Source organism: Phascolarctos cinereus, unplaced genomic scaffold, assembly GCF_003287225.1.
Source record: "Phascolarctos cinereus isolate Bilbo 61053 unplaced genomic scaffold, phaCin_HiC Scaffold_1;HRSCAF=81, whole genome shotgun sequence".
Lineage (NCBI taxonomy): Eukaryota > Metazoa > Chordata > Mammalia > Diprotodontia > Phascolarctidae > Phascolarctos > Phascolarctos cinereus.
The window spans coordinates 201460573-201484410 of record NW_027555514.1 but is presented as its reverse complement, the minus strand read 5'-3'; the positions used below and the strand labels follow the sequence as shown (position 1 = coordinate 201484410).

Sequence of the window (23838 nt, the reverse complement as noted above, 5' to 3'; positions counted from 1 at the left end):
CTTCACCAACAGGTAGTCATCCAGACTTTTATTGAAGCTCTCTAGTGAAGAGAAATTCATTATTTCTCAAGGCAAGCTCTAATTGTTAGGAAATCTGTTCATACATTGAACTTAAATTTGCCTCTCTACAACTTCCACTCATTTTTTCAAATTTTCATTTTTTATTATTAACATTTCCATATACAGAGAAGAGAAAGGGAAGACATATGTGAAACCATGAATCTATTACATATAGATTTTCTTTTTTAAAATTTTATATTAAATTTGGGAGTATCTGTCAATATTGCCTTCTTTATCTGTATCCCTGTCTGAACATGCTTCTGCTACCTTTTGTGTATTATTAAATGTTTCATTGACACTTTTTTTTGCATCTCTATCATCACTTACATGCACAATTCGATTATCCCCCAAAATATAAAATCCTTTGCTTCTAAAAATTAAGTTTAGGCAAGCAGAACAGATGCATATATTAGTTATGTATATGAAAATATAGGTGTTCCTCTGTACCTACAATCTACAAATTTCTGCCAAGAATGAGGAAGCATACGTCTAGTCATCAGTCTTGGGAAGTCATGATTGATCACTTCATTGATAAGAATCCATAAGTCTTCGAAGTTATTTTCCTTTATGGTATTGTAATTATCATGTAAAATTTTCTTGTTCTATTCGCCTAACTTTCCGTCATGTCATACAGGTCTTTCCATATTTCTCTGAATCTTTCATATTCATCATTTATGGCAAATCATTTATCATTATTTATATCAATTGCTTGTTAATATTAATTTAAATTCATGTGCTATAATTTGTTCAGCCATTTCTCAGTTGATAATCCACTTTGTTTCCATTTCTTTGCTGCTAAAAAAAGGGCTGCTTTAAGTATTTTTGTGCCAATGTGTTTTTTCACTCTGAGTTTTGGTGTTTTGGCAGGGGAGAAATACCTCAAAGCAACTACTTTACTTCCCACTTTTTTTCCCTTTGAGATTTGTGCCTTTTTGTTTCTTCAGTGCATTTTGCTGATTTTTTTCTAATTTTATAAACTCTTCGGCTGTTTGATTGGTTAAGGCAATGAATCTGTGAGTTAAAGTAGTTGTTTCAGTCACGTCTGACTCTTTGTGACCCCATTTGAGGTTTTCTTGACAAAAATACGACTGATTTGCCATTTCCTTCTCTAGCTCATTTTATAGATGAGGTCACACTCAAAAGTGGGATCATCCATAGACATCTCCATAAAGAGATTTTTACCAGAGTGTATTTGCCCAGGACAGTGAAGGAAGAAGAAAGGGGGCCCAGTGGAGAGAAAGGGCTGGTATGTGGTTCAGGGACAGCTGGGCACCAGAGACAGAGAAGTCAAAGTAGGAGGAGAAATATGCAGGGGATATGGGACTGGCTGGAACCCAGAGGAAGAACAGGAGTTGGGGTAGACGTGTAAGGCCTAGACACAGACAGACAGAAGTGGGAAAGGATTGGGATATGCCAGGCCAGAGTAGAAGTGGTAGTCTCTCCAAGCGTTCTTCTGCTTTCACTTTGAGATTTTTTTCTTAAGGTTGTGTTTTGTTTTTTTTGTTTATTTGATAGGGGGGTGAGTGGGAAGCCAGAGCACAAATTCTTTACTGTAAAGTTGAATTTAGTAATGTGAATTTACTTAATGCTGGAACTATCCTACTATTTACCATATTAAAGAAAGGTCCATTTATTTCATATGTTTTCTAACCATTTCTGTATCTATTGATAGCATGTGATTTTCATTATTAATATTGTTTGTTATATTTATAGTTTACATTGCACCAACTTTACATTCCTGGTATAAATAGATCTGGCCATAGTGTGCAGTCTTTTTAATGTATTGTTACTTAGCCCCTTTTCTAATATTTTATTCAATATTTTGCATCAAGATATTCACTAGAGATATGGGTCTGTGGTTTTCTTTCTGCATTGTAGTATCTTTGCCAAGAAAACCTCAAATGGGGTCTCAAGAAATGTTGGATACAACTGAAAAAAATGACCGAACACCACCACCACCTATATTCATAGGTGCCTGAATTCATTTATTAGATATGGAGGCCATATTTCTGTCTGTAATCTTTAGTACTTTCAGTCTTCCGGCCCCGTTTTACTTATTGTTCACTTCTGGGCCCTTTCCCTTTGATTGTTTTCCTTAGGGGCTATATCTTGAAGCATCTCAGGCTCCTCTCACACTGAGTAATTCACAGTTCACTAGGCTAGGTCTCTGTTGCAGCTGACTTAGGTGGTCAGAACTTGTCCCAGCTGAATGCTGTGCCTTTTCCTTCAGGCTTGGTAGAATACTGCGTAGCTCCTCACATTCAGAGCATCCTGTTCGAGTGATCTATCACATGCCCTCTATCCCTTAGTTCTTTGGCCAGGCACCAGCAGTTCAGAGCCTGGTTTCCCCAGCACCAACAGTTCAGATTTATGAGCAACTCAGAGCTTAGCAGCATTGGTATTTCCAGGTTGCAGCCCTTGGCAGACATTTGCTCCTAAAGGGGCCCAGTTGTGATGTTAGACTCCCTTTCAGAAACACAAGAAAAATCAGCTTCATTATTTTATGGTCATAGAACATTGGATGGGAACATTTTTCTCTCTTCCTTTTACTATTTCTCCCTTTTTCATCCAGCTTATCTCTATCCCTTCCCTTTTCTTCTTCTGTGGTTTGTGCCAACAGCTTGTAGACAGTAGAATACAAAGGGAAAGTTTGATAACAAATGATAGACTTCCTTCTTCCCAATTTCTCCCCTTCCCTCTATCAGAGGGCCTGTTTGGGGAAAGGAGTCAAGAGCATAGCTCTAATACTAGCACTCTGTAAAATCAGATTAATTTTGGAATGCAGTGAGGCACTTATAAGTCATTGAATGAGTCAAGGAAAAGAGGTTTATTTTGTCCTAATGTAGCAAGGGTATGCAACAAAGACAGAATTGTATTTACCTTTCATTTTGGTAGAGGCTGACTTTCCTCATGGAAATTCATCAAATCAGCAGCCCATTAGGGAATGGCACCTCACATGGTCTTAGGTAGCCAGCAAGTGTGAGAGGCCTAGATTCCTTGTGGCTGGGACTTTCTATGCCCTCAGATGATTAGGAGGCCACCTCAGGAAAGCCAGGACCAATCAGGTCCTATAAGTAGTTTTGTTTTCTTTAAGATAGAGCCTCTTATACTATGGTTGGGAGAAAAGAAGCTGTACCGGGATTCTTCAGTCTTGTCATAGGGAGCCAAATTCAGAACATCAGGTAGCAGATTCACTGGCATAAGTTTCTATCTGTGCTTGCAGCTGTGGTTGCGGTGCACTGATAATATGGGCATAATTGTTTGAGTGCCATAAATGTAAATTACTGAAAATTACATTCCCTGTAAGTAAAGATAAAGTATATTTCATAAAATTTTATTCATATTTTATTTTAAAAGTATAATCTATATTACAAAAACATAATTAAACAATGAAATGCATTTTAGCTTGAATTGTAGCAGTCCAGCTATTTATTTTTGAGGGCTATTGAACCAACAGATTTCTATTCCTATAGAGGCTATATAATTCTTCATTTATCTTCAGAACCTTAAAAAGTGCTGCTGTTATAGACAGTAGAATGAAATTTACATGTTATTAAAGAAATGTAATTTACAAAACTTAAATGGTCTTTTAAGACCACATGAACACATGACCCACTTCACTGCCAAAGCTAATTCCTGTGCCTGTGCAAGTGATCCTATTCCATCCCATTTCTTCTACCACTCTTATTCTCATTAATCTTAAGGTTTTTTTCCTATCTATTGTTTCCCTACTGGTTATAAACATGCTCATGTCTCCTGCATCTTCAAAAAACCCTTAAAAATCCATTTATCCCTGCTAGCTATAGCCCCCATATGTCTTCTGCCTATTGTGGCCATGTATGACTGGTGTCTCTACTTCCTCTTGTCCTAGGCTCTCTCTGACCTCATGACCTCTCTGTGGCTTCTCACCTCATCATTCAACAGAAACTGTTCTCTCAAAGAGTTACTAGTGATAATTGCCAAATCTCCATTCCTTTTTCTCAGTCCTCATCCTTCTTGACTTCTCTTCAGCCTTTAACGCTGTCCATTAGTGTTTTGGTACTGTTTTTTCTAGTTTTTTGTGTCACTATTCTCTCCTGTTTCTTCTACCTGTATGACCACTTTTCAGTTTCCTTTGCTCAGTCTTCATCCAGGTTACATCCACTTACTGCGGGTATGCCACAAGGTTCTCTCCTGGGTCCTCTTCTCTTCTTCCTCTATACCATTTCATTTGGTGATTTCATCAGCTTCCATTATAAATTAGCATTTATGCTGATGATTCTCAAATCTATATCCAACCCTAACTGTTCTGCTAACCTCCAATCTTGCATCTTGAATAGAATTTCCCATGAACATATTAAATTGAATGTGTCTGAATCCGAACTCCACTTTTACACTAATGCTTCCCATTTTTCTGACTTTTCCTGTTACTGTGGAGGGCATCACCATTCTTCCAGCCATTACATTATCACCTCTTGCTTGAACAAGTAGAGTTATACTGTCTGCTTCAAATCTCTCTTAGTCCATCCATCACGCATCTGTCATACTTATCTTCCTAAAGCACAAGTCTGACCACGTTACTCCCTATTCATTAAATTCTAGAGGCTATCACTTCTGTGAACAAATATGAAATGTCTGGCTTTTAATGCCCTTCATAACCCTTACCCTCCAATATTTCCCCTTACTTCTCTCCACATACTCTGCCATCCAGTGACACCGGCCTCCTTCTATACTTCTCATAAGATACTATCTATCTACTCCAGACACTGGTTGTCTCCCATGCCTGGAATTCTCTCCCTCCTTGTCTCTGATTCCTGGCTTCATTGGCTTTCTTCAAGTACCCCCTAAAATCCCACCTTCTATAGGAATCCTTCCCACATTTCCCTTAATACTAGTGCCTTCTCTCTGTTAATTTTGTCCAATTAATCCTGTATATAGTTAGTATGTAGATAGTTGTTTGCATGTTGTCTCCTTCATTAGACTATGAGGTCCTTGAGATCAGGAACTGTCTTTTGTTTTTCTTTGTATCTCCAGCACTTAATACAGTGCTTGGCACATGGTATCTGTTTAATAAATGATTGTTAACTTATTGACTGCCTTTTAGTAGTTCTTTCCATCTTTATTAGAGATTTTTAACTAAATTTTATTACTAATTTCAAAGCTAGATATCAGAGAGGAAATCGAAGATGAAGAAAAGCATATTGAAGATTATATTGATGCAAAAATGAAGGATGTGGATTCCATTTCTGTTGAAAATATGTATTCTATTGCCAATCTTTGTCTTCATGAAAAGAAAAACAAGAGACCAGACATTGAGATGGTATTTTATTTTTTTTTTGTTTTGTGTGTGTGCGTGTGTGTAAGTGTATATTACATGTATACACACACATTGTGAATTTAACTCCTCCATTTAATTCATTTTATTTTTGCAGGTAAAACAGCACCTCCAAGAGATGACATCATCCTGATTTCCTAAGATTTTATTAAGATACCATCTAAATTAATCTTGGATATTGACTCCCAGGTTTGTTGGTCCAGAAAAAAAACAAAACGTTAATATATAAAATTTTGGAACCTCATCTTCTGCATCAGAACCTGAATCTTTGAATTTTAACTTATTTTAAATTTCTCTTGCTTCATAATCTGGCTCAGTTATAGTCCGACTTTGAGCCTATGCCAACTTGCATAGCTCTCTTCAGGAACAATTTTATAATCCTAATGTAGTTGAAGATTTAAAGGATAACATTTAAGTTTTACCATAATGCACCAGTAGATCAAAAGGAACCCTAATTTTATAGTATTTTTTCCTTTTGCTATATAGGATACAATCATATTAGATCTTTTTGCAATAGTGAATATGATTCAAGAAATAGTTCAGTCATTTTCTTCTGTATTTAGCATATAATGGTTAATTTTTAAATCTGTTGTGATAGAAATTAAGGTAAACTGAGGGACAAAGTTCCCAGAACATTCCATGTATTGGAAAGGCTAGCAATTGCCAATAAAAGGGGTCTGAACACCTCAGTCAAAAGACCATGAGGGTAGGGCTTACTAGCCTTCATATAGTTATGGGAAATACAAAAGAACAAAGAATATGAAGCATAACATTATGGTTACAAAATCTGAAGTATCATAGATGATGAGAAACAATGTAATTGGATGGAAGTCAGGAATGCAGGACTAACAACAACCCCTTCTTCCATCTTGTTGCTATGGAAAGCTCATTGCTGGTGTCCACCTGCATGGATAACAGTTTAGACTTTTGTGGAAGACAGCCAGCATTGCAGAGAGAACAGACTTCCTGGCGCCCACCTGCATCTTGCAAGGCTTGTTAGTGAGATAACAGATCTCCCTTAATTGTACATGGGCAGAAAGGTGTGGAGAGACAATATATTTTTTTGAATTAAGGTGATTTATGGGACAATTTAGCTCAGAGAGGAAAGCTGAGTTGAACTTAATTGAGAAAAAGAAACATGGCTTAGGCAATTTTATAACATATAAGGGATAATACAGAATAGAATCAATTACAAAATGGAATCAGAATCATTTTGATTTTCTCACTGTGAACTGATTCAACCATCCTGGAAAGCAGTTTGGAATTATGCTAAGTAAGTAACCCTCCCAGAGATCTGACTGCAGAATGTGAGATTTCATATATGCCAAAATAAGCATACCAGCACCTTTTATGGTAGCAAAAAACTAATTCCCATTCACTGGGGGATGACTAAACAGATTTTAGTCTGAAATGTAGTTGTACTGTGCAGGAAGAAACAAATATAAAGAATTGAGAGGCGTGGGAAGATATGAGAAATAATGCAGTGAAAAAAAGAACCAAGAAAACAGTAGAGTGGCTACAACAAAACAAAAATAAAGCACAAAGGCCACAAAAATGAATACTGTGTAATTATAGTGAACAAACTTGCCTCCAAAGAAAATATGCCTCCCTTTTTTGCAGAAGTGAGAACTCTGGGAGTAGAGCATTGCTTGTTATACTTGGTTGGCGTGTCAGTTTGTTTTGCCAAAATGCTTTTTTTTAATTTTTTTTTTGTTTCAAGAGATAGTTCTCAGTAGAGGGGGAGGAAGAGGGTAATAGCTGTAAATAAAAGTGATTTAAAAACAAAAAATATCAATAAGAATTAATTTTTAAAGATCAGTTGTTGACTAAAATTATTTAGAAGGTACTTCAGCATATGTGGAACAGGAGTGATCTAGAAACATGTTTAGAAAAGCATGCCCAGGTTTTGGCATACTCATTGAGGTATTTTAAAATAACTGTACCTAGAGAGTAAATATGCAGTCATTCAAATTACCTTTTTAATATCAAGTATTAAAGGAAAAAACAATTTTTAGTTAAAATGAGAAAATGAAAAGTCACAGTCATAAAAATTAATTTAGCCTAGAAGTAGGATCATCAGGACCCCAGCTGTTTTGAAATAGAGAATGGCTATTAGATGGTAATGACCTTAAAATAAAATTCAATATAATTCATTCCCTAAAATAAGCTTTGTCAAGTAACTTATCTGTGGTTCTTTTGCCTTCTATAAGTAGAAATCAAACCACCTTGAAATACATAGTGGACAACTTATTTTATAACATTGTATAATTTTGTGAATGTTCTGATAATGTTTAAATTGTGTTATATTTTACATATTAAAAATGAGGCAAATAATAACCTGTTTTCTACCTAATTCTGTTAAATTTTTTTCCAGAAAAGCAGCATTATATTAAAAATGAGATTTGTTGTGAAAAATGATTTCCAGACTTACTTAGAGCTCCCGTCTCCAGCCCTCTTCTGTCAAAAGTCCTTTATAAGGACATTACTGATAATGAGATTGCATTGAATCTTCTTATTCTGGTCCAACAGGATCTAAGCCTGAATTGATTTAATCAAAGGTCTGTGCAGGCTTGGGTGGAGACAGCTTCTTCAGTCTAGATAGCCCAAGCTTGGAAGTGGTCTGGTATGGTTGGGGAGTGATTTGATAGGAGAGGTTTTTCCTCTGTGGGGACCCTGTTGAATAGGTATATAAACTGGGCACCCTAACTCCTAAATTGAACCAGTTCTGGACTGTAACTCCCATGCAATGCATGTCAAGCAGCTTGAGAAAAATTAAAATATAGACACACCAGCTTAATTCATTTGTCTGTTTCTTAGAACAAACTCTGTGAAAGGTTGAAAATATTTACTGATAGATATACATGTTGTTGTACTAAAATTATATGTATTATAAAGCATACAAATAAAAGAATTTCAAGGCTGACATAAAAATATTAAAAAAAATTTTTTTTTGGCTAGGCAATGGGGTTAAGTGACTTGCCAGGGTCACACAGCTAGTAAGTATTATGTGTCTGAGGCCTGATTTGAACTCGGGTCATCCTGAATCCAGGGCTGGTGCTCTATCCACCGTGCCACCTAGCTGCCCCTTAAATAGTTTTTAATATATCAGTAATACAAGAAACCCTTTTGCTCCTGAGTAATGTTGACTGTGGTGGACTTGTAAATATAATTTTTAGTAAATAATTGTTTAGTTAATTTGATCACTGCAACTCTAGTCAAGCAGGTGAGGTTTTTTTTTGGACACTTGCTTCTCTGCATGTATACATTTCCCGTATGCAATAGAAAAACAAGGAAGATCTTTGACTTTTAACGTATAGTGTCATGTATCCATTTTCAGTGTTTGATATTTTATTGGTGGTTTTTTTTGAGAGTTTGAAGAACAACAAGATAGTTACTTTTGGGTAGGTCTTGAAATGGAACCAGATTAAACTCTTTGAAGGAAGATATTGTATCCCCAGAGCCTAGCTCTGTTTGGCACAAAGTAAATTTGGTACTTAGTAAATGCCTATTAATTTATCTTAGGGAGGGAGCCACAGAAGTTTGAGTAGGGAAGTGACATGGTCAGACCTGTTTTTGGAACATCATCTTGGAGTACATGGAGGCTGGATTAGGGTGAGGAATGATTTGAGGAAGAGGTGCTAATTAGAAGGCACAATAATATTAAGTAATTAAATAACAAATTTAATAATAATAATAAAAACAGTAACAACTATTATTTATATAGCACCTACTAAGGGTAGGCACTGTACCAAATGCTTTTTATACAGTCAAGAGCTAGAAAGTGTGTGAGGCCAGTTTTGAAGTCTTCTGAGTCTAAGTCCAGCACCCTATCCACTGTGCCACCTAGCTATAGCCCCAAATGAATAGGTAAAAAGGAGGTAAGGGTCTGAACTAAGGAGTTGGCTACGTGAATGGAGAGAAGGGCAGATTTAAGAGATAGTCCAAATAAGATTGGGCAAGTGCCTGTTTATGTGGGGTGGATGAAAGTGAAAATAGGTAGAAAGGGATTTTAACTAGAATTTGGTCAATAAGATAATGTAATGAGATCTGAGAAGCAGATTGCAGCACTACGTCATATACTAGGTCATAAAAAGAGGGGCAATCAGACTAATTCACCTGACAGGGCCCAGAATGCAGAGCCTGTCCTCTGATGTAGCCAGGAAATGATCTGGAAGGCAGGAAGGTGATGTTTCCCCAACAGAACCTGTGCAGCTGCTGGGTTATAATTTCCCTGAGCAGCCAAAGGTGAATTTAGAGTTTACACAGCAATGGGAGTGATGATGGGTGAACCTGAGAGAAGTTATTCTTGTGTTGGAGAAAAGGCCCATGATTGGCCATCTTGGCTATCACAGAAGAGTTAGGTACAACCAGTATTTCCACCCTGATTGGTTAATCACAGGCCACTTTTTCTTTTCTTTTGTTTTGTTTTTGGCTAGGCAGTGGGGTTAAATGACTTGCCCAGGGTCACACAGCTAGTAAGTGTGATGTGTCTGAGGCCAGATTTGAACTCAGGTCCTCCTGAATCCAGGGCTGGTGCTCTATCCACTGTGCCACCTCGCTGCCCCTACAGGCCACTTTTTCATTCCATGGTCTCTGAAGAGGCAATAGTCCTCACTTTTTAGAGCACTGATGATAATAGGCCCAGTGCTGAACTATGTCAGGATCCTCCAAATGATGTTTGTTTTTGGTCACAGCATGATAAAGTTTATTTGAGGGATTATGAACATAATAATCTGGTAGTAAATGTTTCAGATTTTTCTGATATACCCCTAGAGTATTTCATAAGTCAGGAATATTAAGTGCTAAGCAGCAACCTTGGGGCTAGTGATAAATCAGGTTATGGGTAAAGACTTAGTTAAACAAGCAACATTATGAAAGTTAAGTGGAGTATACCATATTTTGGTATGTTAATGTTTGAGTAAACTATCCTGTCAGTTCTGAAAGCACATATGTAAAGGACAAAACCAGAAAAGTACGTGTATTTTGAAAGCTTCAAATTTTGGAAGTTCTTTCTGTTCTTATTCATAAATGTGCTTTGCAACATATTTTATAGATGAGAAAAATACATTTGCTCCATATTTTAAAATTATTTAACAATTTAAAGAAAAATATCTTTCACAAAATGACTGATATCTTCCATAAATGACTAATCATGTTTTATATGATTGCACAGGTATAATCTATATCAAATTGCTTACCATCTCAGGGAGTAGGGGTAAGGGACAGAATTTAGAACTCAATTTTTAAAAATGTTAAAGATTGTTTTTACATGGAAGTGGGGAAAAACGTATTAAATATATATTTGTACATATACATAATGTACCTATTATATATGCTGGAATCTTGTTTAGCTTGCTCTGTGTTTACTGTAGAGCAGAACTGGTACAGGGCAGGTTCATGTTGGAACCTATCCTACTAAACCAGTGGGGTATTTATTAGTCATATTTCAGTATTTTAAAGCAGGACTCCTTAAAACTTTTCCACTTGTGACCCCTTTAACACTTCTTAAACTGTGAGTTGTGATCCCATATGGGGTCTCGACCCACAATTTAAGAAGCGCTGCAGTTTAAAGGACCTGTCATTTCATCAGTTAAGTCATTCCTTTTAACCCAGAAATAATCCCTTTGCCGTTACTAGATGGTCTTCAAGAACACTATGGTTGAAAAATTTATCACTTTGTGGCTGAACTGGTGGCCAAACACTGGTCCTCAGACCAAAGACATCTGAATCATTCTCAAATCAGTTCTCAAAATCTTTGTAGCTTGGTAGAGCTTGTATTCTGCTGGGTTCCAGGAACCCAGATTCAATTTCACTCCATTATGAAGAGTAAATCTTGGGAAAATTAGGGGTGTTTTTGTTTTTAGACCTGTCAGCAAGTGTTTTGCAATTCATAGTCTTAGGCAGTTGCCTCAGATAACTGAGAGGGTCAATTTCCCAAGGCCACATAGCTAGTAAGACTCAGGTGTTTGAAGACCAACTTTATAGAGTTAATTACTGTACATTATCCATTTTGCTTTGTTTTACACTAAGACAATGAGGATGAAGAGGAATGTAGCAATAAAACTTGAAGGTACTTTGGAAAGGAAGTACAAAAGAAAATAAGGACCAGAGAGGGATAAGGCCAAGTTACTTTTTGGCTCTTGTGACCTGCCTTTATCACAAATTTTCTTCTGGTTACAGGCATTCCATACATCCTGGATCCCCAAGACAAACGTCAAATTTGGGACAATCTACCCTGGGTGGGAAAGTGAGCACTGGGTCAAAAAGGATGACAGTCAAGGGATACTGTAGCAGTCCCAGGGGCCACAGGGGAGAGTAGGCCAGTTCAAAAAGCACTCACCCACTGCCACAGAATATCAATTCCTTAAGCAAATCTCTCACTACCTCTCAGGTTGGTGGGCCCAATCCTAAAGGTTGTAAAATTGATCAGTATCCTGTCTATACTTGGTAGCAAATGAGCTCTAAATGGATAGAAGAACCATTGAAAGTAAAAGCAAAACCTCATGACAGACTCATATTCAAATAGGGTGTACTGAATGGGCTAAAAATGAGATGAATAGCAAGTACAGAAAAACAGAAAGCAGTCCAAACACCTATACTTCCAAATGAGGCATTTTCCTCCAGCCTGTATAGTTTGATTTCCACCAGCCTTCTCTACACTGATACAATAAATCAACACAAACTTATTTTGTCCCAGTGCTATGTTAGGCCTATGAAATGGATATACTAATGTGAAAAACTGAACTATAAGGAATTTATATTTCAAATAGGTAAACAAGTTCAAATACAAGTGGAGCAATATGCAAATTAACTTAAAGTACTGACTTCAACAATAAATCTTACAACTTCTCAAATCTTTTTAAAAAGCTTAATATGCAAAATACCCTTTTCATTTGTTTAAAAGATTTGACACTGAGTTTACAGGATTTTAATATTCTTCAATTCTTCATAGTGAAGTACATTTCTCCAAGTCTAGGCCCACACATTCTCAATGGAGTTTAAATCAGGTGAACTCCCAGGCCACTAAATCTTTTAAAAGACTAGATAAGACTAACTGTTTTTTTTATTGGACACACTCAAACGGACCATCTTTTCACAAAAGCTAAAAAGAGATGTAGTTTTAAAAAAAATCATTTTGTGGAACTGGGGAGGGAGGAAGCAATCTATCAGTTTTGCTTATGCATAGATTATGTAAAATATGCCACATATATGATACATGTTCAGCTAGGAACATGATTCTTTTCCTAACAGATGAAGAGCCAAAACAGCTACAGAAAATGTCTTTGGACTTGGACCATGGTAACTACTGTCCTTCGGCTACTGTATTTATTTGTCCTTCTACTTCCACTTAATTATTATTTCTATAGGAAGCACTTTTAAATAATCACCCTGTTCTTCCAAGGGGCTAACTTTGTTATTGTTTACTTATTATAAAAAAATCTGGATTAATAGGGGAAATCTTTAATTACCTAAAGCAACAGATAATAAAAAGAAGATACAAATTCAGGCTGGTTCAGAAAATTTTAAAATACTTTAATCATTTTGCTATTTAATTGGTTCAAATAAGAATCCTGATATCTTTTTGTAATGGTATGAATGCAAAATTAAAAAAAAATTCTATGTGAAATAGATAAATTTGCATTAACCCTGGCAGCAGAAGCAAAAATGAGCAGGTAAGTAAAATGGCCCCAGAAACAAAAGAAAACCATGGCACCAGAACAACAAAGACAGGATCTACATTAAGACAAGGAAATAGGAGATGGTCCGTGTTATCTATCCTTAGATAATTAAGAGTTCACCATAATCAAACCAGAATGTATTACTGAAAACGTTTCAAATTTAATCTGCCAAAACTACAGTAGGCATAACCTCACCAGTTAAACTTTTTTCCCCATATGGCTGCTCACATATTCTCTTACGTACTTACAGCTGCTCACATATTCTCTCTTTTCACTTCAATTTCTTAATTACAAAAGTAAAATGTTACCTAAATGAAGATCTGAGGCAATTTTGTAAAAATCAAAACCTAAGTCTGTTGCACACAGACTTTCAACAAGTCCAAAAACCTGATGTACAATGGGCCAAATGGAGAAAAAAGATTTAAAAAAATTTTTTTTAAAATTGTACCACAGAAAATGGTCATAAAAATGTTGTAAAACAGAGAGAAAATGTTTTTATTCAGATATAAAAAGTACTTAATATAATTCTCTGATATTGTATAAATTATTTTTAAAAATTTGTATTTTTTGTAAAATACTACCTTGAACATACTAAAAGTCACATGGTTATGTTCTAGAACATATGCATTTTCCAATTTTCAACAATCACAACTAAAAAATTATCTTAAGACAAATTTATACCATATTCAAGAATATCCATTTACTTTCATGTAGGATAAGTGGAGTTTATTGATCAACTCAGTGTAGGTCTTATTAATGGCTACAGATTTTTATTTGCGAAACAAATTTAAAATTTATCTTTGCTGTGCATGGTGTGAATGTAAATTACTTAGCATGTTTAACTATTACAAACTGAATTATTACTTGTAAAAAAAAAACAGAACCCCACAAACTGCCCTTTTGGTTTTTAAGAATTCAGCTGGTCAGCCTACTACAACTGTGTCAAAATGTCTCTATTGAGTCTCACCGCTAAAATAAATGTGTGCAAAAATGGTTAATTGTGCAATAAAATTTAGAACTCTAGAAACAGGGTGCTTTGTAGTGTATACTATGAAATGTGAATGTCTGCAGATTACAAATCTTGGTTCACTTCAGTTCATTTAGAAAACAGCTGAAGCCAACTGAAAATTATGGGTTGTAGCAATTTTTTTTACAGATCAAATGCAATAAAATGTTATTAACTCCTTCCAAATTAGGCCCAAAATTTCTACAGAGATGGAAGCTGCAAAATGCTATTAATTATGTATCAGTTTAAAACAAGATAGAGCCAAACAAATATGTTCAAGCCAAACTTTAGGGTGTACAAGTACTGTGATAATAAATTAGAAAACACTTTCTTCAATAATTTCAAAAAAATCAACTACTATATATGTTATTTTTCAAAATTTCAGTTGATCTTATGATTTGTGTCTTCTTTGACTTAATGACATTAACTTTAAACTCAATGTGAATTTTAACCATTTGGCTCCCTTGTGTAGCACAGAATAACGATCAGCTTTGAGAAAAAAAAATTAATTTTGCTAGAAAAATTTAAACTTAACATTTCAAAAATGTAAGAAGAAATCATTCACTGCTGAAATTTATCAAATCATTTAAAATTTTCAAATTCAATCAATCTGGTGCAACAACAATATTAACAAAATAAAGTCAAGTATACATCACAAACTATTAGAGATTTCAAAAGATCATGAATGTATCCTAGATTTCTGTAAGAGCTGATATTGCTCCCCAAAATGAATAGATACATTTCAATCTATCAGGCACAAACCAATGTTTTCAGAATGGAAAATAACTTTTTACTTAACAAATTCATTAAGTAATAGACATATTTCCTGTCTTCTCTCCTCTTTTTAAAGGTTTAAAGAGAAATCAAATGGATGTCCAATTAGGGACAAAAAAAGTATAGCCTGTCTTGGGAGGAATGTTTGGGGGAGAGTGGGAGTAGAATGGCTTTTCTTTATGTCATTAAAAATACCTAAATTTAGCCTAATGGTATGCAATTTTAAGCACTAAAATGGATGATGCTAATTAAGTGTTGATTTGTAACTCGATGTTCTAAAACTGAAATGTTACCATGTTTTTATAGCTTCAAGTTGAAAACAAACTGTTTTAAAGTTTGTCTTGTTGAAAATTTTTTTTCTGAACATTCCACATTCATATGTAATGATTAACATTCTCTAGTACTAAAAACTAGACTTTGTAAAAGCTGGTCTTGTAATACTTAGTATTACTAGTGCATGTGAAAAATTTCACTCAGTAGTGGCTTCAGTTTCAGCTGGTCCCCTAATTAGTCTTCTAATTCCTCTTTTTCCCGCAGGACCTTTTGGTTTAGCAAAACTTTGCTTATGTGCATGTTGCTTTGGATGTACTTCTTCATAAAGGAAGTCTGCAGTTAATTCATCTCCATTATCTATTTCAATCTATAAAATAAAAGAGGGTTAGTAATACTGAAGAATTAGAATCAAACAGCATTTAAACTTGAAACCTACACGACTCTATCAATATACATATTATGTCAGTTTTCTGAAATTAATTTTTGTAATAGAAAAACAAAATTATGCACATTCCAAAAACAAAACAAAACCCAAAAACTAGTTAATAGTAGCTGATTGTGTATAAATAAGCATTCCATTTGGAAAATGGTTTTATACTTTTTTTAATACTTTTACTACTATACAAAAATTAGCTTATAGGTTAGAAAACTAGGATTTTTAAAGTCAGGCAGTCAATAAGCATTTATCAAGTGTTTACTATGCCTGGCAATGTGCTAAGTGCTGGAGATAAAACAGAGTAAATGAGAGGTAATCTCAGAAGACAGAGGCACTAGAAGTTGAAGAGACTGTGAAAGGCTTTCTGAAGAAGGTAAAATTTGAGCTCAGTCTTGAAGGAAGCCAGTTAAGAAAGGAGGTGGAGGGAAAGAGGGAAAGCATTCTAGAAATGGAGGACAGCCAGTGCTAAGGTACAGAGAAAAGAGACGGTCATGTTCCAAGAACAAAAAGTAGACTAGTGTAGCTGGATCATAGTACATGGAATAGAGTAAAGTACAAATAGAATGGAAATGTAGGAATGGGCCAGGTTATGAATAGCTTTAAATGCCAAACACAGGATTTCAGTATCCTGAAAGTAACAGGGAGCCACTTAGATTTATTGAGGTCAAACCTACAGTTTAGAAAAATCACTTTGGCAGCTGGGCAGAGGAAGGACTGGAGTGGGGATGAGACTTGAGCCAGGGAGAACCAGAAGGCTAGGTAGGCACGAAGTCACTAGGGTCCATACCACTGTGGCTGCTGTGTGTGTAGGAAGATGTAGATGGAAGATACCGTGAAGGGGAAAATGACCTGACAACGGATCATAACTGATGGAATGAGTACAAAAGAAAGAGTCAAGGATGACACACTGACGTTGAAAGCCTGAATGACTGGGAATATGGGGATACCTCAAAAAGGGAAGTTTGTGAAGACAAAGGATGTGAGGGGAAAATGAGTTCTGTTTCACACAAGTAGAGATTTGGATGTCTATGTGATTACGCAGTTCAAAATGGCAAAAAGGCAGTTGGTAATGTAGGACTAAACTCAGGAGAACAACTGATATATTGGAGATATATATATATATATATATATATATATATATATATATATATATACACACACACACACACACACACACACATATATATATACATACATATATATATACACACACACACACGTATATATATATACACACACACATATATATATATATACACACACACACATATATATATATATATATACGAACACACACACACATATATATATATATATCTGAGACTCTTCTGCACAGAAACTAAACCAATAGCAGCTAATGAGATCACCAGGAAAGATAGTATAAAGGGAAAAGAGGACGACCCAAGACAGAATCTTGTGGGGTACACACAATTAAGTGAGCATGACATGGATGAAGAACTACCAGAGGAAACACAGTACAGATAGGATAAGAAGTGGCATGAAAATAGGAGAGCGTATTCAGGAAGATAAGGTGATCAAATAGTGTCAAATTCTTAGATTTGGCTTCACATAGGAAATAGCACTTAAAGTAAACTCTGAAGGGTTTTTAAGAGGAAGTTCATTACAGACATGAGAGGACAACCTATGTAAAGGTGCAGAAATTAGGAGGGTATTGCAAGAATCCAGGTGAGAGGTGATTAAGGCCTGAACTAGGATGCTGAGTGGAGAGAAGGGGAAAGATATGAGATGTTGTGAAGTCAAAAACAAGATTTAAATGAATATATGGGGTAAGGAAGAGTTGACTGAAGTTGTGAAGATGACTGAAGTTATGAACCTCAGTTACTGGAAATATGGTGGTATTCATAAAAGAAATAGTAAAGTTTAGAATATAGGTGGGTTTTGGAGAAAAATAATGTGTTGTGGACATGCTGAGTTTGAAATGCTTGTGGGACATCCAGTTGGAAATGTCCAATAAGCACTTGGTTAGCACTGGAGTACAGATAAAAGCCTAGGGCTGGATATATCTGGGAGTCCTCTGCATAGCAGTAACCTTACTCTTGTAAGCAGATGAGGACAGATTATATAGTAAGAGGGCTGACAACAGAGTCTTGTTGTATATTCAACAGGAGGTAGAATTATGGATGATGATGATGATGATGATGATGATGATGATGATAATGATGATGACGATCCAACAAGGAGTCTGAGGAGCAGTCAGACATGTAGGAGGACATCCCACAGAGCAGTGTCATAAAAGCCTGAGCAGAGTATCCAGGAATTATCCAGGAAGACAGGGTGATCAACAGTGTCAAATGTGGTAGAGATTTAAAGAACGATGAGGACTGAGAAAACTACAATGGATTTAGGAATTAAGAAACAACTTTGAAGGAAGAAGTTTCAGTTGAGTGATAAGCTCAAAAGCCAAATTAGCAAGAGATCAATAAATAAGGAGATAAAGTAGAAGCAATACCTGTAGATGGTCTTCTCTAGGAGCTTAGCTATAGAAAGATAAAATAGATAGAAAGATAGCATGAAAGGAGGGTAAGGTGAGATTTTTATTTAAAAAAAAAAGATTTTTATTGAAGAGGGAGATTTGAGTATGTTTGTAAGCAGTAGGGTATTTAAGAAACTGCCTTTTTTTATACCTTACCAGAGTCGGGAGTGTTAAGGTCACTTTACTTAAAATTTCTGCTGAATTCCTCCATTGCAAAAGTAATTTTGGGAGTCTTGAGTTCCCTATTAATACTACTAGAATCAAGTCAAGTATCATTTTTTTTTTAAAGTCCCTACAATGTGCTAAGCACCCTAAGTGGGCCACCGATTTGCTTTTGTGTTACTTGGGGTCTATGAGGAACTATAAGAAATAGGTCATTTCTCAAGCAAATCGTGAAGAACTTTACAAATTATTATAAGCTGAAATTTGAAGAAAATAGAAGGCAGTAAAGAATGTGAAATCTCTGGAAAAAATAAGCATGCCTACCTTTCTAATTACATTTATCTGTAGTTTTCTTGCTACAATTTCCAGCAAAGGACTCTTGCAGCTAGAATAAAGCATCCGTTCTCTTATACTGCATGTATACCCAGGCATTGAGTAAATAAAAACTGTAAGATAAAATAATCATATGAAAACTAACAGTATGATATCAAAAGTAAAACAAAATAACAACAAAGCTCAGTGAACAAGAAAATGGTAAGGATACCTTACTGAAACATGACTAAGCAGATAGATTCCAAGAGAAGAGATAAAGCAAATATACCTATAGACTCCAAATAGTCTCCTTCATGGGAATGTTTATATAGAAAGAAATGATAACGCGCTGAATCCTTTGGAATCCTTTTTGGCAAGTCTCTTAGCTCTGTATTTGTTGTGTTGGCCAAAATTATAACTTCATTTTTTATATCTATTTCCTGTCAATAAGAGACAGCATATACTTGTTAAAACACATAAACAGAGCTTCAGTTCAAAAACTTATTTATACATTTTACAAATAAAATTTAAACATAAGCTTCTAAGGTATACTAGGTATGCTATAACAGATAGTGCTAAACTATAGGCAAATTATTTAACTTCTCTAAGCCTCAGATGCCTCATCTCTAAAATGGGAATACAGCTTTTGTAGTACTACCTCACAGAGTTGTCATGATGTTTATGAGAATTAATGTATGTGAAGCACCATTTAATTGCCAGTTATTTGTTACCAAAAGGGTAACAGCTTCAAAATAAACTTTGGTTTTTTTTTATATTCAACTTAATTGGTTTTATTTAGAAATAATTGGTACAATTTCTCTCACCAATTGTACATAGTTGAGCTGTCTGTTATTCAGTTTTTCCAAAGCTTGAAGAGCTTCTCCAGCAATGGGAAATGCTATTCCTTGTAGTGTTTGGTGCTTAGTGTCCACACCAACATCAGTTGGACCTGAAACGTGATACAATGATCCAGATTACAAATGAAATTTCTAGCATCATGTATTCAAATTGAATAGATGTTAAAGAAACCTAACTTACATTAAGTTAAATACTACTGTCTTTTTCTCTACAACACATGGATCTTGAAAATTAAACCTATGAGCCTACTGAATTAAATTCACCTTTATATTTTTGTTGTAAATCCTACTACTTTGTCATCATGCAAAATAAAAGACACCTTCATGAAAAGTAAATGAGGGCAAAGGATTTGGTTTTTCAAGCCAGATTTCAACATAACCAGAACTAGAAAATCAAACTACTTAAGCACTTTGATGCATTACTATTGTCTTCTTTAGAGCGAAAGGACTAACAACTTAAAGAGTTTCAACAATATAACATTACATATAACACTAAATATAAAGCTTCACTTTGTTCTGGCAGACACAAAATGTAGTACAAACACCATGCACTCAAGGAAATACAACACAGTATACAAATACCCACAATGGCTGAACAATTATTACCAGTGAAGAAGTTCCAAACTTAGTGCTTTCGTTTCTAATAAAAAGAAGTGAGTTCAGGCATTTTAAGAAAAAAATTTAGCTAAACGGGCCCATTAACACTTTACATTTTGATAAGTGAATCAAAACTATATACAGCTAACAAGATTCTCATCTGCATGAAAAAACAAATGAAAATTTTAATTTAAGAAATATAAATTCTATGATATGAATATATTATAGAATACGCAAGTGTATACTTTGGTACATGTTGGGTTCTGGTTGCAAAAAACAACACTATCACACATGAACAAGTCAGCATAACGTGAGAAACACTGTACAAAGAACTAGAGTTTCATATAAATATAAATCACTGACACTAGGGATAAATAGCATGAATCAACTTTCTAGGTTGATTTCTCTATTCTATCAATAGGCTAAACAATTAGAATGGCAGTTCAATTAATAGATCTTTTATGTAAAAGTCTCAGAAGATATCCATTAGCCTATTAATCACGATTGCTAATGCAACTGGTAAAAAAGTCGATTATCAAAAATTTTTATCTTTTAGCAGCTTCCCAAAGTATCATTTACAGAGCCTGTATAAAATGTATTTTATTGCCATTACGTAATCATACTATTAACTGAAATTCTTAAAAAGAAGTACTAAGTACCTATTATGTGCCAGATACTGTGCTAGAGATAACAAATACAATGAATAAAACAATTCCTATTCCTAAAGAGCTTACGTTCTAAAAGAAGAAACATGAATACATATACAAAAATATACGTATGTATTACGCATGTCACACACACACACACACACACACACACACACACACACAGAATAAGGATAATAAGTAAATTCTGACCATTGTTTTGGCTCTCGAAAAATGTTAAAAACAAATTACAAAAGTAGTTTATGAACATCACATGTTAAATCAAGATTTCATAATCATCTTCAACTTTCTTCTCAAGTAATACCCAAAGAATGACAAATATAATTATGAAACCAAAGCACAGTAAGTATATTAGACAACAAGCTACTCCATTTTTCTTGTTAGGGATATCAAATCAACTTTCACTGACAAGAAAACAACATTTCCAAACATTAAAACCTTCAAAGTGGCTATCGTACCTCATTAATTTTAATTTGCCGTAATTCTTCCTCAGCTGCAGTCAATGGGGCCGGGGAGGACTGAGATATCAGATATTTTCTATATCCACTCAATGAAACATCTTCCTGCAAACAGAAATCAGGTACCAATACTACTTAAGAAACAAAATTTGTTCTAAAATATTTTATGACACAAAATGTTATAGACAACAGTAAAATGAGAAGCCTGGACTGAGTGACTTCTGAATTTCCTTCCATTTCTAGATCTATAATTCTATGAAAAGAGTATGAGAATAATTTCAAGGATAGCTTTATTCTACTAATAATTAAAATTACATCTTTTTGGCCCCTTTTTCTGTCACCCCATATGCAAGTGTTGCCAGATTTCCTATCAAAAAGAGCCCATTTTAACATTTTACATTTTGATAATTTCATTTGCCTGTTCATTTGGGCTGTTACGCCAATCTAATTTAAAAAAAAAGTAAATCTGCTATTTTCAGACTATGCTTGGATGAAGATAAAAAGTTTAGATAAGAAATATCCTTGACCTCATGGAAATTATATAGAAAATGAGCATAGGGTACATTTACAAATAACCAACTATAATAGAAAATAATAAATAATTGCATTAAAATATTGTACAAAGGAGTTTCCACTTGATATGAGGAAATAGGGAACCGTGGGGTTCAGAGCAGAATCTGAGTGACATGATAAGAGCTATGCATAAGGAAGATTAACAGCACTGTGATGTACTGGAAGGGACTGAAAATAGGTTACAGGGTATTATGTCATCAGGAAGATGGAAGAATAGTTGTTTTCCATATACAACTCAACAACTTCAAAGGAAAGAAAATGCACTAGATGAAGAATAATTAAAGCTAAATACATAAAATAAAATAGAAACACCACACAGAGTAAAAGTCTTGTGAAATTAATTTGGGTGGCTAAAATATGTAAGAGCTCCTACTCTTTATAACCCCAACCTGCCAGGTATAGCAAGCTCAAACAACCTTTAAGCCTTGTGTTTGAGGGTCAAGGTGTAGAAAGTTCCTGCCTAGTTCTACCACGATAGTAGCTCATTCTGAATCCCACCCACCACCCAACAGACACTGATTCTGCCCAGACACAGGAAGGAAAGGTAAGCATAAGGTGGGAGAGGACAGAGGGGGAGAAGAACAGAGAGAAGCAAGAAGTGAGAAGTAAAGGGTGTCTAAGATGGTAGCTGAGAGGCAACAAAAGGAAGGGAGATTCTCTGCCCAAGGGAAAAAGGATCAGAAACCCAGCTAAGGTCAGTCCTCTATGCTCATGGATTTTACTGCAAATAGGGACCTATAAAGGACACCACATTCCTCCAAACCAATGAGGCTGAGGATGCCCAATTTCAGGGATCTATGGCAGCAGTAGAAGGGAGCAGATGCCTCAAAGTAAAGAGGGAAGCCAGAAACAAAAAAGCTCCTGAGAATAAAAGAAAAAGGCTGCAAACAACAAAAAGTCTAAGAATAAAGCATAATTCTCAGGCAGAGACCAACAGTCAAATTCATGTAAGAAAATATAAGTAAAACTTTTAAAAAGTCATAATATATTAAGCAAACAAAAAAAAGAAAAGCTCAAACTACAACTCAAAATAACCTATCCTACAACGCAGAGCCTCATCAATAATAAAATGGTGGAACTTCAGCAAAATAGGCATGAGGCAATCCCCTTGAAGGAGGGAAAGATAAAAGCAATGGAGGGACAAACTGGGATTGGTAAACAAAGGTGTGCTATCAAAGAATGTTCACATGGGAGATGGAGGGGAAAGTATTATGTCTATAATAGATCTATGATAAGAGCCTTATAATTCAGTTTCACGGAGTGGGGTTGGGAAGTTTAGGTGAGGTGGACAACAGGAATTATAAAAAACCACCATCACATAGCAGATCTGCTGGGGACGAGATACATGGGTGCTTGGGAGCAAGCAGCACCCAAAGCAACAGAAACATAAAACCAGAAATGGTAACTGTTCATGGTAAGGACTTGAGAAAAAAAATGATTCCCACTATACAATAATTTAGAAACTAATATTTCTAACTCAAACCCATATTTAAGCTCAGAAAAAACCACTAACACAAAACAAAATTTAAAAATTCACAAAAGGAAAAGAGAATGTGAGTGAGATACACAAATGGAGTAACAAAGAAATAGGACAAAGGAGGCAACTCAAAGTTGTTATTCCAGAAAAGCTACCTCCATTAGGTTTATAAAAGAACGAGGAAGTCCAGGAGTGAGAGAATAGCTTGGGAAAAAAAGATGTTAAAACCTTACACTCCCTGGAAAATATAACGAAGCAAATGATTCAATGACCCTATGAAGAAATATTAAAACAGGTTTGGACTAACATTTCATACAACATAACAAAATAAGCTCCAAATGGATACGTGAGATAAATATAAAATGTCTTAGCATAAACAATTTTGGGAAACGGTGAAGGAGAGAGACCTTTTACATATATGGGTAGGTATATGAAAGAGAAACCTTTCACACACACACACACACACACACACACACACACACATGCGTGCATATATATATCTATGCATATATATATATATATACATACACACACACAAATATGTCTTTTTGATGAAACAAAATATTTTAGGAGATAAAATGGGAAATTTTGATTACATAAAATTGAAAAAGTTTTACATAAAATAAATGAATTTAGAAGGGAAGAAGGGAAACTTGTTAACTAGGGGAAAAATTCTTATAGCAAGTTTTTCTCATAATGGC

The 23838-nt window shown here is 35.1% G+C and overlaps 2 protein-coding genes across 5 annotated transcripts in view; one reads left to right on the top strand and one right to left on the bottom strand.

Moving 5' to 3' along the window:
* The window catches only part of IRAK4 (interleukin 1 receptor associated kinase 4), a 73818-nt gene extending 65647 nt beyond the window's left edge, over positions 1-8171 (top strand). For 3 of the 4 annotated variants that reach the window (XM_020973729.2, XM_020973727.2, XM_020973728.2), the window contains 2 exons: positions 5201-5359; positions 5472-8171. In XM_020973729.2, coding sequence (XP_020829388.1) covers positions 5201-5359; positions 5472-5507 — 195 coding nt within the window. In that variant the 3' untranslated portion in view covers positions 5508-8171. Of the gene's footprint in view, positions 1-5200; positions 5363-5471 lie in introns of those variants that run through there. The other variant, XM_020973730.2, reaches the window with a different exon arrangement.
* A 4715-nt stretch (positions 8172-12886) lies between these two features.
* TWF1 (twinfilin actin binding protein 1) overlaps positions 12887-23838 on the bottom strand; it is a 28400-nt gene continuing 17448 nt past the window's right edge. Inside the window, 5 exon segments of the mRNA XM_078156502.1 lie at positions 12887-15473; positions 18523-18644; positions 18800-18950; positions 19335-19459; positions 21060-21192. Coding sequence (XP_078012628.1) covers positions 15303-15473; positions 18523-18644; positions 18800-18950; positions 19335-19459; positions 21060-21192 — 702 coding nt within the window. The 3' untranslated portion in view covers positions 12887-15302.